General features: G+C 45.5%; 1 protein-coding gene across 2 annotated transcripts in view; it reads left to right on the forward strand.

The window, feature by feature from the left end:
* The first annotated feature begins 87 nt into the window (after positions 1–87).
* The window catches only part of LOC131262199 (sericin 1-like), an 81,567-nt gene continuing 65,021 nt past the window's right edge, over positions 88–16,633 (forward strand). The window contains exons 1-3 of one of the 2 annotated variants that reach the window (XM_058264149.1): positions 97–116; positions 548–1,283; positions 3,604–3,708. In XM_058264149.1, coding sequence (XP_058120132.1) covers positions 840–1,283; positions 3,604–3,708 — 549 coding nt within the window. In that variant the 5' untranslated portion in view covers positions 97–116; positions 548–839. Of the gene's footprint in view, positions 1,284–3,603; positions 3,709–16,633 lie in introns of both variants that reach the window. The other variant, XM_058264148.1, reaches the window with a different exon arrangement.

The raw sequence follows: 16,633 nt of genomic DNA on the forward strand, positions 1-16,633 counted from the left end.
CCCGGACTCGACGTTTGCTCGAGCGGGGAGCTTGATGGAGCCAATTTGGTCGATTCAACAGACGTTCTTCTGCATTCAGCCGCGCCGGTTGCATTTGGACAAAGTAGACGAAGCAAGTCAGTGGTGCTGCTTGTTCGCGTATCAAACATTTTTAATATCATTTTTCTGTTCGGTGTATTGTGCAAAAAATATGTTCTTTTCGCCGGTGTGCCTCGTACCATCGTGAGAATAGTTTAACCAGTGTGTGCGGATTTGGAGTACACGCAAGATAGTGTATTGTAAAAATATTGTTCATTAGGAAAGAAAAGTTTGAAAAACCATGAAACATCATACTTTAGCACAAATGTTCATACTAGTACTGATGGTTGGTAACCGCTTCCTCAATCGCTTCCATCGATCAGACCATCGCCTGTAAAATCTATCCCGGCATTCCCGGTAAAGTGGTATTCGCTGATTTTTTTTTCGTTTCAAACCGTCTGCATTACACGTGTGTGGAAAAAGGTGTATGTGCAAGATATTTTAGAATATTTATTTCGTTTCAAACAAGTGTGGTAGTCGCGAAGCCTATGTTCAGTGTCTATGGCGATTCGCAGCAGCTTATGATTGTTAGAAAATGTTGCGAAAGTGAAAATGTGTCGAAAAGTGTGCGTTAAAGCAGTGTGTGTATGAAGCATCCGGAAGAGCCGGTGAGTTCGTCGCGGTCCCTTAAGAGAAGGGACCATCACGAATAGTGTCTACCGTAGCGTAAGGATAATACAGTCGAAGCATCCGCCATCCTATTCCCTCGATAACGCACGCGACATAGACTGCAGCAACCCCATAAAGCATCGGGCTGCAAGATGTCGAAAACCATCGAAACCCGCCTGCAGAGTAACGAGGTGCGAATACCGAAGAAATCGACCGAGTTCGACCTGTCCGCACCGGCTGCCCCGAGCCAGTACTTCAAGAGTTCGTTCGCCCGCTCCCTGTCGTTCAGCCAGGGGCCGGGAGGGCCCGGTGGCGGTCCGTACGGAAGCGCCGAGCAGCACTTCACCCGCTCGCTGGATTTCGACGTTAACTTTGATCCGACCGGCGGCGGCGGCGGCGTTGGTGGCGGTTTATCTAACTTGCACCAAATGACTCCATCGTCCGCGTCGCCGGTGTACGAGGAAGAGCACGAGGGTGCGGTATCGCGGGCGGAAAACGGTTCCGATCATGAGCTGGTGTCGCTCAACGGGATGACCGGTATCGAGGCTAGTAATGGTGGCATCGTCAAGACGCTTTGGAACTACGCCAAAGGACAGGTGAGTAAAAAAACATCAAAAGTACAGAAAATTGCACTTAGAGTCCTTTGCGTTCTCACAGGATAAAATGTTTCTTTGAGCAAAATCAAAATGAAGTAGAAGTAGTAAGAAGTAGTAGTAAAAGGAAGTAGAAAAGTACTAAAATTAAACAAGGGTGCCAACATAATCCCGCAGTTTTTCAGTATTCTTTTCAGAGAAAAGGGGAGAATTTTCCGTATTACTAAGTCAAATGACTCTTGTGAATGGGATTAACATCGAAAATAAAAGCGGCAGTTTTTGCGTTTCATGATCAAAAACTTTAAATCAAATCAAAAATAAAATTAAACAAAAATATATTAAAACAAAACCAGAAAATTAGGAAAAAATCATGGCACACTAGAAAGGTGCTTGTGTTCAATGAAAAAGACCATCTCCAAATGCGCTGGAGCGTTCGGGTTAATTAGTTTTTCTTAACCGCAACATAAACATGGACACACCACACCGTTGGTTTTATCAATTTGTTTTACATACTTATCACTTCCAATCTTTACAACCGGCGCTGCTTCACCTAATGTGTTAGTACGATCTTGTTAGGAGAACCGTAGCCGTTTCAATTAGCACCTTCGAGAAAACCCCTAACGGGACCGAGAGCGAGCTGTTGTTATCTTGCCTCGATCAGATCGTTCGTCCGTTAGAGGTGTTGCGAGTGTTTTCCTCGACCGATGAGCGAAAGAAAGCAAGATTTTATGCTAGTTTCTTATCGGGATAGTTTGGGCCGAGAAGTTTTTGTTCGATAGAAATGGAATGGACAAAAAAAGCCAGACTGTCAGTGTCGTCGCCTAAGGGATTGAAGCTAATTGCCTTTTTTAATTCGTGTTTCAGGTAGAGAGTCGTTCTTTCTTTTTATGTGCTCATTTAATTGCGTTGATTTTGGTTTTTCTCTCGGCACCACTGCAACATCTCCTAGGGCGTTCGGATACCCTGCGTTGATTACATCAAGGGATAAAGGATCCATACGTCGGGGAGGTATGATTCACCGGAGCGATGAACCCTTGTGGAGTTTATATTTGTATATTAAGATTGTTTTCTTCTCCCTGCCTCTCGGTTTTTTGCGATTGACCAATAGCGGGAGAAGAATGCCCTAGCGCAGCTCCCGAGGACTCTCGCGGCGAACTTGCCATGACAAGGGGTCCTTGTTTGTGCTCGGTAATGCGAGCGCTGATCTGCAGGAATGCAAAACATGCGCCCGGCCCAGGCGGCGGAGGGCAGTGCATCTATGCGAGGCGAATGCAACTCCGCGTGCAACTGAGATGCTGTTTTGTTTTGTCCCCTTTTTCGTCTTGCGTTTTTAGCCTCGCCAAGCCATTTGGGTTTCGGTCACTTTTCGTCAAGCCGTTGCTCTCGTCATCAATTTCCATTTCCAAGTGGACACTTTGGAGGACCGGCTGGTCGGGAGGCGGTGGGACACCGTAGATGCTGCCTGTACGCGTGTGGTGCAGTAAAAATAGAAAACGCAATTTTGTGTCGCTTTTTCCGACACCACAAGACGTGACGAGCGATGGGTTGCATATCGCGCTCCTCCCGAGCGCCAGCTTGTTGGGAGCTAACCCATCGCGGCACGTTTTTGTGAGAGCATTTTGAAGAAGAGATTAAAATTGCAGCAACCATTCGACTGAAGTTGGAATGCAAGGAAAATCTATACTTGTGTGTTTTTTTCCTTCTTTTTTTGCGACTCTGTAGGGAACATTTGAAAGATTCAGCTTCAAGTTCGTAATCGATCTTAGAGTGTTTGAATTTATGTTTGTGTAAAACGGTTTTCTATACTTCAGTTTCTGACTGATAATTTTCTGTTAATAAATTCGATCCAACGGGAGTTAATTTTTCACCAGTTCTGACGGTCGGTTCGGTGATGCTGACCGAGGTCTACCGTGGCGGTCAAAGCGGCTCTAGTGCGTGGTCATTAGTCAACTAAAAATAAAGTCCCATCAAACGGGGTTCCGCCTCGGTCGTAATAAAACCGTAATAAGGAATAGTTAAACACCGTACGATACGGCCTGGCTTAAGGTGATCATCGCTCGATTGCAAGTTTCTAGGGGTCACAGTTCTACGGATCTCCATGGCTGTTGGCACGGATCAGCATAATTAGGAAATAAATATAAATATCAGACAGCAATTGGCTGTAGAAGTGGAACTAGCGGTGAACGAATCTTTTAGGGGCATCATATGGCTTCATTCTTTTTAAATGAGAGCGATGCTCATCCTTTGGTAAATGATTTGTGGATTTATCTATTTAAGAAAACTGAGCTCCTGAATAATCATATCTTGGTCTTTCTCTTCGCAGGAAGTAAAATCGGCAAGCAGCAGCCCAGCGAAAATGCTAAAATCCAACGGCACGTCACGAAAATCCATCGAAGGCAACGAGATAGAAGTTTTGCGGCTTCGTAAGGTAGGCATACCCATCCCTTTCGAGAGGGCTCTCTGCGTGGTTTGTTTGATGATATAATGTACGATTATTTAACAATACTTTTATCGAATTAATCGAATTCACCCACATTTCACCCCCGCCACACCGGGTGGTGCCGGTCCTCCAGTGGGTCAGCTTTTTCTTCACTTTACGCTCGATAACAACACCTGAGCGCCAAGCGGACCGAGCATAATGCTCTGTATGCTTGTTGTGTGCTGGGCACTCTAACCTTGACACGTATCACTTTGAACATGGTTTTTCGCTTGTTCGGTTGTTTTCTCCGTTGCTCCTTTTTTTTTTACTCTTTAAAATGTGGAGTTAATTTTCACGTGCGACGGGGTGTGTTTGTTATGGAAACTCCCTACTTCGCCATCAACTGCACCGACGGTGCGGCCAAACGTAATTTGATTTTTAGAAATTTGTTAGTTTTTTTTTTATTGTTTTGTTTGCTTTGCTTTGACCGTTTGGATTTTCAAGATCGTTGGCAGCTCCGACCGGGGCACTACTGTTACGTTGGCCGAATGCAGCTTCGGATAGATTACGCACAGCTTTACGCTTGAGGCGCGGGTGGGTAAAAGAAAAGCACAGTAAGTCCTCGACAAGCCGTCCCGTGTGCGGGTGTGCGTGGGGACGGTATTGTGTTGTTTTGTTGCTTCGCATTTTCCCATGGGGAGGAAAAATCGTACCCCGTAGAAAGAGATAAAACGAGTATCTCGCCAAATGAGGCGATAAAGAAAGATTGCTGAAAAAAAGTAACTAACCCATAGCAAATTCGACCGGTTTTCCGATACATACGGATATACGGTCGACTAGTGGCTGTTCGGGGGCCCATGGAAAGGGTAGCGAAGCACCAATTAAGTAATTTTGGAGAGCCACGGTTGCGATCGAGTTTTTGCCGTTAGTGTGGTGATAGCACCAACTCTGCCGCGGAACGCATGCATTTTCCTTTGTGAAGGAAAATTTCGCAGCTTCTCTTTTTATCTGCGACTGAAAAAGCTATCTTTTCCTCCGGTGTCTTGCAAGCCGCCCGGCTCGTTTGTTGGTACCGTTGCTTGCCATTATTTTGCGAGTGATTTATTTTTCCCTTGTTGCTGCCACAGTTATACGCGCTTTTCTTTAACTTTGGGAGGAACCATCTGTGAGGTGCGCTGCTTTTTTAATTTTCTTAAAAATGTTTTATTTAACATGATAATCGGGATGATACGGGAATGGAATAATACTTCAATCCAGTACAGCATTGTTTTTATTTACTTCATTTTTAATTTTTTGTTGTGATACTCCTGTATTCTCAATCATGTTCTTGAGACCTCTTATATTGTTTTCCACGCTTCACGCTAAACACCAATTGAAAGGACTAAGTAAACGCTACGGGGTATGTAAGACGTTATTTTTCAGTTTTTCACCCTTTTCGTTCGATGGATTTTAAACGCAGCAGCTCCATTGAACGTTTGCGACATAACTTAGCTGTCAGCTGAAGGTCAGTAAATATCCGGCTGAAGATTTCTCGCCCGTAGCGAACGATCGGCGATCGGAAAGTTGATACGATAAGGTTCCATTGCTGTTGGGAAAAGGAAATCATCCGAAAAGACCCGTACCCGTGTGTGAGTGTCACATTCAATTAGGTCGGACAAATCGAATTTTTCCCCCCCAGTTGGATAAAAAGGCAACGCACGTGTGTTGGGGTCATCGATGTTCGGTTCGCCGCTACAAAATCCGCTCATTTTCCGCCGTTGGCGCTTGAAGACATTTATGGACGTTTTTTTTTTCAACGAACCATATTTTGTTTATCATAAATTAAATCCTTCATTGCCCGCTGGCTTACCTTTCGGAATGATGATAATTTATTCCCGGGTGTCATTAGTTGAGGCAATAAATCAGATTGTCCGACAGATGGACAGCTCCGAGCGGCTAGGAAGTTGCGATGCGTATGAGCGATGAACTGCGATTTCTTTGGCCTGGAATGGAAAAACTATTTGAGATATGTTAAGAAGAAATACCACTCGAAGGGGCCTTAACCTTCGCCCAGTGGAATCGAAAATTAAATTCAGTTTTGACTTGGTTAAGCCCCTTGTGCGCGGCTATGCCTTTTTAAAATTGAATTGTTGTTCTGGTTCAACAAACGCTAACCAGAGCTCTGGGTTGTTGTTTTTTTCCTACAACACACGGAAGACATTCGTTACACGACAGTTGTTCACTTCCTTCAGCAGAAGTGTTGTTTTTTTTAGCGCAATAAAGCAGCCTCTTGTTAGATGGTCGCTATGACTTGTAAATAAAAGTAAATCGAAATTAAGTCGCTTGCCAAGTTTCAACCGTCTTGTTCCTTATGGCCTAGTTTACTTCAGCCACCGACAAGGCACAATTTATCGTTTTTGCATGATGCTGCTGGCGACGTTCCTGCACACTTTTGAAATTCAATGAACTGGAATTGGATTTGTACTGCAGATCGTCCCGACCGTCGGTACAGTTTGCCAACTTTGGATGATGGCGTCGTTCTTGACTAGTATTCCTTTTCAGTTTTACCGTGGTTCTTTGCTCGTGATCCGTAAAGACAGATAGAATCCCTTTAATAATGTTAGAACCGCATTCAATGGTTTGAATTGAAAGTATCTTTTGATGTACCAGCCAAACTTGGATCCGAAAGGAGACTGTATGTTAATTCCTTTTAACTTCGGATTACACGTTTTGCTCCGTTCCCACGATGCTTAAACCACTTACAGTCCGATCGTTTGATGTCCTTGCTGTCGAAGGGAAGGAAGGAGATTTGTGTTGCCGTGGAAAGGGATTCTGTTTCACGAACTGCCAGTACTGCACCCTAGTTCATCTAGTAATCTAATACGTCCAGCAGATCGGACCGATTGGCTAACGCCAGTCGAGGTAGGGCGCATCGATACGCGCAGGTTACAGTGCTAGAAACTGGAAAGTCGCAAATGACCTCCTGTGTCGTGTACCGTTGCCCGAAGGCCTTGGTTGGTACACATTCCGGCAACATCCAGACCGGCAGACGGTGGAGATGGTGTAATCCAAACGTGTCGAGATGAGAGGCGCTCTTAAGAAGCTTGCCAAGTCAAGAGGCACTCGGTCTGGTTGGTCGTGCGGCGGAGGTACAAGCTTTTTGGGCGGCCAGAGAACATCGCGATAGAAGGGCCTATGCAATTAATTGTTGTCCGCCTTTCCCATCTATATCTGCCCACGTCTATCGCACGGGGACGATCGGTGAACTGAACTCCGCGTGTGCGGAGGTGCCTAATTCATCGAAATTTGTTCATCGTGCCCTGGGTAGAGGGGTTAGACGCTCTAATCCAGAGTCCAGCAGGTATGTCACGTGAAGTTGTTGTTGTTTTTTTTATTATTATTTTGCAATGGAGTCCTATACGGTGGAGCTTAAGAAATCTTAGAGACATTTCTTCACTCGGACTCGAATTGGCCATCTGTTAGGGTGTGGATACTGGTAGCTCACTAGGGTCACGAAGTGGTTGTACTAGTGCCTTGGATAGAGACTACAAAGTGGCCGCCTATACCCTCTAGCCAGAGCTTGCAGAGATTGCAAAAGGGAGGGAATGCGCGTCCTTATGTGTCGAGCACCGTATGCGGACCATCGCGACGCCTGGCGATGGTAAGATATCTTGATCGTCTCGGTTCAAGATTCTTGCCCCGCACTATGGTCATGGACCGCTGCACAGTGACGTGCCGTGTAACGTCGAAGCTTCCCAAAAACACCAGGTGCGGAGTTGGCAGCTCGAATAAACAATGCCACAGATGTATGTTCGTGTAGTACAGTCGCGTGTTACTGATTATTACCATACCTGTCGTCTTTTGAACACAGGTGAAATCAATGTACATAGTACGCTTAAAATTAAACGCAATGATGTAGCAGGTATTTGGTAGGGAGTTATTAAGGATTCATTTAAATGACCACACATTTATGACTACTACTTATGTCAACTAAAGTAAAAAAGTGCTATGGTTTAATTTATTGTGAACGATTTCTTTTAGTGACGGTGAAACCTTCCAGATTTATAGTTAACATTCGTCATCACCACTCGCGAAAGAGACTTACCTCAAGGGCGCGGTTCGTGCTCTAATTAGGCTGCTGATGGTTATCCTCTCTCGGTCGGTGGTAAATTGAGGGATGACTCAGAAAGAAACGTAGGTTGGAATGTGCCGTATTTTCGCCGCACGTTGTTCATGTGACTCTCTTCAGGCGCATCGATGCGTAAAGCGCTGAAGCCTATGACTCGACGACAACGGCTCTGGATGGTCCCCCCGGCATCAGAATAAAGCTTAATGGAGTGCGCTCTGATTTACTATCACAGTTCCACGCTGATTACGGATTTTGGAGGTGTCCGTTAGACTCGTTTTAGGATGTCGCATTATTACCTGAAGGCTTCTGAGTTTCATACACCTGGATTGGGTTTGTTTTTCTTACAGAACCTCAACGCAACGTTGCGACTTGGTTGGGAGGGCGTTCGTACGAATGTGTTCTATGGTTACAGCGTGTTCCACAAAGCAAATTCTAACCGCAGTTAGCCACCAGCAACAGGGGCTCCCATATTGAGGTGGCTTCTTCATAGTATGCGCACCCCTCCGCTTTGGCCCAACGCGCTTGCTGAGCCAGGTGAAGTTCCACCCTTTTCCGTGGATCGTTCTCTGCCTTCTCCGCCCGCCCCTCCCAAAATCATACGCGCTTGCGAGCATCACTCGCAACCGTAATGTTTCACGACAGTGAATGCTCGCTGACGCGCATCGATCTGTGACGAATTTGATTTCGAGATAGCTTAGCTAAAACCCCCTGTAGAGTGAGAAACGTTGCCGACGATTTCGGGCGTGGGCGGCGGGTGTGCGGACTCTGGTCCTCCGGTTGATTGTAAGGGCAGGCTGGAAGGACTGCTTGGCTTGGTTTCGGGCTTGGTAGTTGTGCCGTACACCACCGGGAAGGTGAGCGTGTGCATATATCGCGACCGATGCTTCTGATGGTGGATGGTTTGGGCCTGGTCCGGGGTCGGTTTGTTTACACATGAGCCAGCAACCTGCAACAGCATTGTTTTTTTTTTCGCAAACTTTCCATGTAATGTGTTTTTCACCGGTATAGAAGCGTTTGTGTGCGGAGGCCGCTCGCATCGATAGGACGATGATGTTTACATTCGTACAGCAAGGTATGTTGTGTGCGTGTGTCGCAAAAGTAAAGGCCAATCACCGCCCGCATAGCTAGAGCTTGGTGATGGAAAAGTCGAAGATGGTCAAGAATTACAATGCCGGTTGACTGACTCGGGCGGAGTGCGGTGATTTCAACAAACGCTACGGTAGCTCCTACCCATCACCGCTGATTACTCCATCGCGACCATCTTTGCGCCGGCCAATACCACCACCAAATTTTACTGCTGTACGCTCAAACGCGCTCCCCGCGGATACTTCCACTGATGATACCATTTGTTTTAGTAGACCGGGCACGTAAAACGATGCGCTTGCTGTGGTGCGCGTGCGTGCGTGCATAAAAACACCTGTACGGTATTCGCCCGGGTATCAGCATGAAACGCGCCATGCTGCTGGGAATTTATTATCGTCTTGTGGAGTGCTATCATAGAAGGCGCCCTCAGTTGCGTAATGCTACGATCGCGTTACATTCTCCCAAACTTCCGACGTGGTTTATCGGAGTTTTTTCGTTGATTTCCCTAGTTTTACGAATTCGTCAAGGTTTGTTTTAAAAAAAGCCCCATTTAGAATGATTGTGCTGGTTTTTGCCGTTTTACAAACCAGAAATTCTTGTCTCTTTCTGTTGTTTTCGTAGTATATCTTTTATACCGACTTTCAAATGCTTTGGGTTAAGTTTCATAATGTCTGAACCTCTGAAGTCAAACTAAAAAGATCTGATATGTCAGTGGTTTAGTACTTCCTCTCTCTTCTGCCCTTGTGGACTGTATTCGAAGTCCCGGTTTAGAAAGCCATCGTTGTTAGATATTATGGATAGACACCGTTTTTTACTTTCAAATAATTACTTAATAGAAACTAAGCCCTACAAAAGTAATAAGGGGTCTTCTTGTATAGCAGAAAGCATAAATGTTTGCAAGAGAATATCGAATATCGGAAATGGTACTAGAAATAAAAAAGAAGAATACAATCACAGCTGACATGTTCAATGTTTTTCTTCTTTGTTGTGGCAAATCCTTCATTGTGCCATACAAACAGAAAATGGTCGAGAAACGATTGGATGAATAACCCAAAACGTCTGAGACAAGTCTGTTAAAAAAGAGTGTCTTGCTGCCGGCGCCGACGTCCCATTATTACAAATGATCGCAAAAATGTTTGCACATTTTGTTGCCTATTAGAAAATGGCAGTTTCCTTTAGCGAACCGAACGAATGAGCAGATGAGCGAATCGAAAGAGAAGAAAAATGGTCAAATTAGGCGAAAGGTCAGCACCTTTGATCTCGATCGCGACCACCGTGCGGCCAAGCTGGCTGCAATTTGGCCTGGCGGCCGTTGCAATTTCCACTCCTCGCCATGAACGTCATGATTCTTTGCCGGCCGCCAGCATCCATCGAGCGCCGCAAACTTTCGCAATTTATTCCATCCATCAAGTTTTGCGCCTAAACGACCGGTAAAGTACGGCCGATCGATGGAACGATTTACCGAAGGCCTCCTTGCATCTTTTTGTTTTCGTTCGTCTTGTGCTTTGGCGTGTGCGAGTGGAAATGTGTGTTCGATGGAACCCGGAAGTGACGGGGTGGTAGGCCCAACCGATCGTTGGCCCGCTTGGGTCTTGGTGGCGCATTTAAAGGAGCCATCGTTTCTGGTAACGATCTTTTCCTCCACTCCGATCAGGAAGTGATTGTCGGGCGGTTTTCGGAGGCGGTGTTCCAAAAATTGATTGTTTAATGACCATTTAGCATTTCGGTCTGCTGCTGCTAGGTCGCGGTCCTCCTTGCGTCGGCCTAGCGATGTCGGGTCGGATTTCCTTTCCATTCCTGCTTGCTCTCATTAGGAGTTTCCTAGCGAGCGCGCCATACAAAGTAGTAGTTTTTCTTCCCGCTCGCGAAAGTATGTTTCGCCTTTGGCATTTTCCGATCCGATGTGGGAGCTGTACTCCAGGAAGAAAACCTATGAAGGTCATTGAAAAGTGTTTGCCGCGTGGAACGCGAACGAAAACAGCCCACCGTGAACGATAAATCCAGGCCAGCTCGCTTCGGGTTTGACCTCATCCGATTGGGCCCGAGCCTACAAAAACGTTCGATCACCCTGGTCCGGCGGTCCAGAAAGTCTTTCATTAGCAATCGTTAAACTTAATCTCGATCCCAATTTCCTCCCATTTTCGTGAGCTGCCCGCTGACGAACGGCAACCGGTAGCCGCTTTTGCCCAGTTTCGGAATTATTATGACGCCACCAGCTTTTCCACCGGGTGGCGCTACTTTTTTCGAAATTGAATGTAACGTCAGCTAATCGTTTATCTTCGTTGATGGAATAACTCTAATACGAAGGAAGTGTTGGAATCGGGTTCGGGTGATTTAAGGTTAGTTTCAATAGAATTGATTAAGGCGATATGAAACAAAAATTGTTTTTGTTATGATCTTTTCTTTTTATTAAAATAAAATAAATTGCCAACAATAAGTAAAACATGCTCTTACCATGTTCTCCGCTCAGGTTATCCTTTTCCGGCAAAACAACTCCGTTTCCGTTGGTTTCCCTCTCCCTCGGGCCGGTGGTGCGATGGTGTTTGGTTCGGTCGTTATCTGCACTGCGCACGGCATTATAAATTCCGTGCATGTACTTCCGCTCCTTGTTTTAGCCGACGTCTGCTACGGTTTCTGCTAGGGTGCGGTTCGTCGGGTTTTAATTCACTTATTTTAGCAAATTTTGCACCCCTTTGCAAAGACCGCTAGTGTGGCGGAAAAAGTTGTCTAAAGAGGAGCGTGATTTTTGTGCCAGGAGCATTTATGTTTTGTTTAGACGAATGTTTATCGTCAGTTTAGGGTTTCCATGTTATGAATACTACGGTGTTTTTTTATTTAAAAATCTTTTTAAATGTTCTATTTGCAACAAATTCATTTTGATAGAAAATTGTCATTAAGCTTCTTGCAAAGATGCATCGAGCCTTAATTTACATCAAATGGGGCATAGTCTGCCCAACATTGTCATAATCTTCCCTCTATAAACATCCAACGCACCACGCGACGTGCGTGTTCTAGATGTTCCACGGAACTGTCAAGTTTAACACGAACGAGCATAAAATGGGAATGTTTAAGATTAGCCATTGGCCAGCGACTCGGCATGAATGATTCATACACATGTTTGGTCTCAAGAATCGAATCGAAGGTAGGGAGGAAAATAAAAGTTTAAAATCAGTCCGTGTCCGTGGTCGACTGTGTAGGATTTTCTTTCACTTCGATCACAGAAAGACCTACCCCCGGGGGCCCTCCCCGCTTCGCTCGCATGCTCTCGTTTCCACCGTTTGCCTTCGTTCGAATGTTTCTGTCCAATGTGATGGTTGTGCAGTGTAAATATCATTGTACACCGTGTTGTATTGGAAGCTGGTCGGGGGAAAGGAGCTCCATGCCTAGAGGATGTTGCCTCCAGTCCAAACTGGCCTACGGGTGGTTGGGCCAAGTCTTCCCCGTGTGGAGGTGTTTTTCTTGCGTGAGTGTCGAAAGTAGCGCAAACAACAACCGGGCAACGCCTCTGGAGAAAATCTTCCGGCGTTAATCAATGAAGCTGGCTGCCCGGATCGGTTTGACGAGGAAGAAGATTGAGGTCTGCGATCGTAATGTTTGTGAATGGACGTCTTCAATACGGCGCAATGGCGTGTGCGTTTCTCATTCAACTCATTCAGAAAATGGTTTGAGAACTTCTTCCACTTCTTAAGGTGGAATAACTATTTAAAAAAAAATAAAATTTATCAGTTTTTTTAATCGTTTCAATTATTTTGAGCGTTTAATTAGTTGTGCTGATTTAATAACTAATTATAAAAATTTTAATCGACGAACGACACTGTGTGTTCGAATGATAAAATACCGCTCGGCGAAAACCGACGGCGCTATCGGGAAATGAGGTAACGGAAATGAAGTAAAATAATGCATGGCGTTATCGGAGATAAACTCCTCTTCACAACTTCCTACATGCGCGTCACATAACCCGCGTCCGTAGGAAGCGCGGCCGATCTGCGTGGAAAAGGAAAAGTGTCCAAGCGCAGGCAAAGCAAGCAAGTTGTCCGATGTGTCCCTGTCGGTGCGTGAGCGCAGGCGCAAATTGTGAGACGCCTGACTAGGCTGACCTGAAGCGGGCGGAGGATGGTAATGCATGCGTTTTCTTTCCTCCCCCCCCCCCACGGTGTGAAGACCGGTTTCGTTCTTGGAAGGCGAAAGTAAGAAATCTGCGCCTTGTGGAACACCGCGTTTGGAAGACGCAACATATTCCGCGTGGCCAGCTGTCCCTCTGCCCCACTGCCCGTCTCGCCGATGATGGGGTGGGGGAGGGGGCGGTGGGCGACGACGACGGTGCGAGATGCATCCGCGAGGGCCGTGCACGTATGCTGCGCGCTAACGAGCGAGCATAGCAAGCGACCGGCTGGTCGTACCGGAATGTTTTTCTCGTTTATGGGTGGATGGCATAAAAAGTTGGGTCTATTTTTGGCTTATCTCGACGACTAGTAGTAGCCGCTCGACCCGGTTCGAAATTGAGCTCAGCGGAGGCGGCGGGGACGTAGACCGACGGCCGTTGATGGCCGCGCATGTGCGTGTCGAGGGGGAGAGAAACTTATAAAAATCAGCCCAAGAACCTGTCCGGAAGAACGGCCACCTTCGGGTTAGGGGATTTCCGTATTTCCTCTTTCCACTATCAATGAGCGCATCATCATGGATCGCTGCAACATTGCTCCGAGCGCTCCATGTTGGGGCATCTGTTAGGGGTAGTGCAATAAAACAAAAACAGAAAAAACAAGCAGAAAACTCTTCCGGGATGATTCTTCGTTCGTCCTACATAAAAATGCAATGAAAAGCCCGTCCGACGGTCGATGGAAAAATTATTGGGAGATTTCCGTGAGCTGAACGACGAGCCACGTGTGTGGGGGTCTTGGCAGCGTGTCAAGATGGATGTCAAGAACAAGACGCGCGCGCGCGAGAGTGCACGAGAGATGCACGCGATCCAAAGCCCCCTTGATGGGCAATAAAATATCTATCGAACCGCATCGGGCAGCCAGAGGGACGAAGGAGCGAAGGTGTTCGCCCCCCGAGTTGTGCCTGACGACAGGGGGCTTGACTTGCGCCACGTGCCAATAAAACAACGACATCCACGATGACGATGACGGGGGGGTGTCTTGATGCCTTTGGTCTCCTCGGATGCGGTGATTTATTTTTTCGAAGCACCGGTGCTTATGCGGTGCCATCTAAAATTGAGTTTGTCGTGGAATATGTCAAGAAGATCAGAAAGGGCTTGTGCTTAATCGATATGTGCACTGAACTAAGCTCAGAATGGGGAGAAAAGGTGTTTTAGACAGCTTTAAAAATGGAAAGAACTGTGTATTTCTTTGGCAATCGAATATTCTTTTTAAATACAAAATTTTTGCTACAAATTCTCTCTGCTTTGAAGCTTCTCTAAAAGGCGTTTTAAACGATTGCAACTTTCACTTAACAGCAACTGTCAAACACTCATTTCACTCATGTGAAACCCAACTTACCACGTCTAAACGGGAAATAAACAAACAATTTGAGTTGCGCAACTCAAATTTCACTTAACGTAGCCGGACTAGAAATTTGTTTCACAGCAATGAAATTTGCTTGACAGTTCGTGCAACTGATAGCTTTAAAAGGAGTAAACAGAATAAAACCATTTGAAATGATCGTTCAATGAAATAAAAAAAGTCATTTTATGCGATTTAAGTTCACTTCCATGATTCACAACACTAAATGAGTATTATAATTAATTTTAGAGATGGAATAATACAGCTCATTTACAATTCTACATAGTTTGTTTACCGACTCATCTTTGCCGGTTGACAGTTAGCGTTAATTCGTTGTGAGTCGTGTAAACGCGTGATGCGTTCGGAAACTTTCAGTCCACTGAAATGAAGACGACTGAAAGTTTCTGTTGCATGAAAGTTGCTGTCATTTATCTGCACCTTAAGGATCATTTTGGAGTTCATTAAAATCCAAAAGCAAAAAGTTGATAAGACTGTAATACAGAAGGGCTATTGATGATTTCTATAATTTCTCAAATAAGTTCATATTATGCAATCGTAAAATGTTCGAATACGATTTATGACTATTGAATGAGTTTCGCTTTTTATCATCCATACATATTTCGCTCACGTATTGTCGTCTGACTTTAAATAGGTCCCAAATAAACTTTTCAAACAGATAATCAGCGACTTGTGAAATTCGGCTTGTTCTGTTCTCTTTGCGTCGAGGTCTTGGAAAATTTAAGCGAGAGCGAAGAAAGGCAATCGTTTGTGCTTTTCGTGTGGAAATTGTGATGTGGTGCATTATGTTGTACACTTTTGAACGGAAAAGGATAGCACTTGAAGTGAAAAACTTTTCCCAGTGCGCTTGTTTGCGTTTTTTTTTCCCTCAAGTTTCACCTTAAACCTTCGTCACCGACGTGTTTTCTTCCGGTAACACTTCCACCGTCTGTGGCCTGTCTAGCCGGCGTCTGGAAACCGCGCCCGTCTCTTTCTTGCGCAATGTCTGCGCTGGGGGGCACAATAATCAAGTCTTCATCCGTTCGCGAGAACGGAAGTCACGTACCTTCACGGTGCGGTTCCGGCGAATCGGGCAAATGCTGCAACTCATCATCGTTGTCAGTTCACACGCCATTCGGTACCGAGGAGGTTTCTGTGCGATTTGTTTTTTCCTTAAACTCAACGTCTTAAAAAGGTAAAGAAAATGGTTTTTGTTCATAATGCACTTTTTACTGTTAAGCTTACAACTGGTTATGTCCTTAATATAATTCGAATGTTCTTTCCATCTCCGCATTGGTATGCATGTTTATCTTAAGCCGTTCGCTATAGTTTGGCTTTTCTATTGGTTCCAACATTCTGACCAAAAGTCGACTGAACAATATCCTCTGCCTCGCCCTTCCTAAAGAATTTAAATGAGCTGTGGCGCCATTATTGTCACTTCGCCAAGTCTTCGTTCACCCGTTGCCACCGGGGGTCGAGGTGCCATTGCAGCGTGAAATGTCTCAGAAAGAATCAATTCCAGGTCACAAGATTCCAACCGTAGCCGGAATGATGTGGTCGTTTTGGTAAAAACCTAATACATTGCCTTAAAGTGGGCCATCGGCAGGACAGTTGATGGTGATACCGAGATTCTCGTGCATACCTTGCTTTTTTGTTTTTCTCTCACTCCGCCAACTCGGCGACACACCCGGTGGCGTTCGGATCGAGTGAATGGCGGAAACGTTCGTCCCGACGAATGCTTCACTTGTCAATGCCGCCGTGGGTGGGTGGTTCAATCGACGGGCAGTGGGTGGGGGATGTAAGGTAAAACCGCTCGAGTCCTCGCTAGATTCCGAAGCTTTGGGCGATTGCCGTCTACGATATACTCTCCCTCCTACCGCCCGGAAGTTGGTTGGAAAATTAACGGCAAAACCGCAACCTAAATAAATGATATCATCGTCGACAGAAGAAGGTCGTTAGAATGGTTGGACGAGTTTCAACGTGAAACGTGATAGAGACGCTTGTTTGTGGTGTAAATTATTTCGATTGCTCTCGGGAAAATCGTGATATTTTTACAGTTAAAACTGGTTGCATTCTGTCGATCTGTGGTTCTTTATTTCTGTAGCTTTTTATTTAAAAGAATAAGTTAGAGAGGTAGAAATATTGTTGATCTATAGTTCTTTAGAGGAATACAAATATTGTGATGGAAAATTAGAACATCCCCATAGTTACCTACTCTATTACCAGTGTGCGGTTAATAATAATT

This window comes from Anopheles coustani, chromosome 2 (assembly GCF_943734705.1).
Source record: "Anopheles coustani chromosome 2, idAnoCousDA_361_x.2, whole genome shotgun sequence".
Classification (NCBI taxonomy): domain Eukaryota; kingdom Metazoa; phylum Arthropoda; class Insecta; order Diptera; family Culicidae; genus Anopheles; species Anopheles coustani.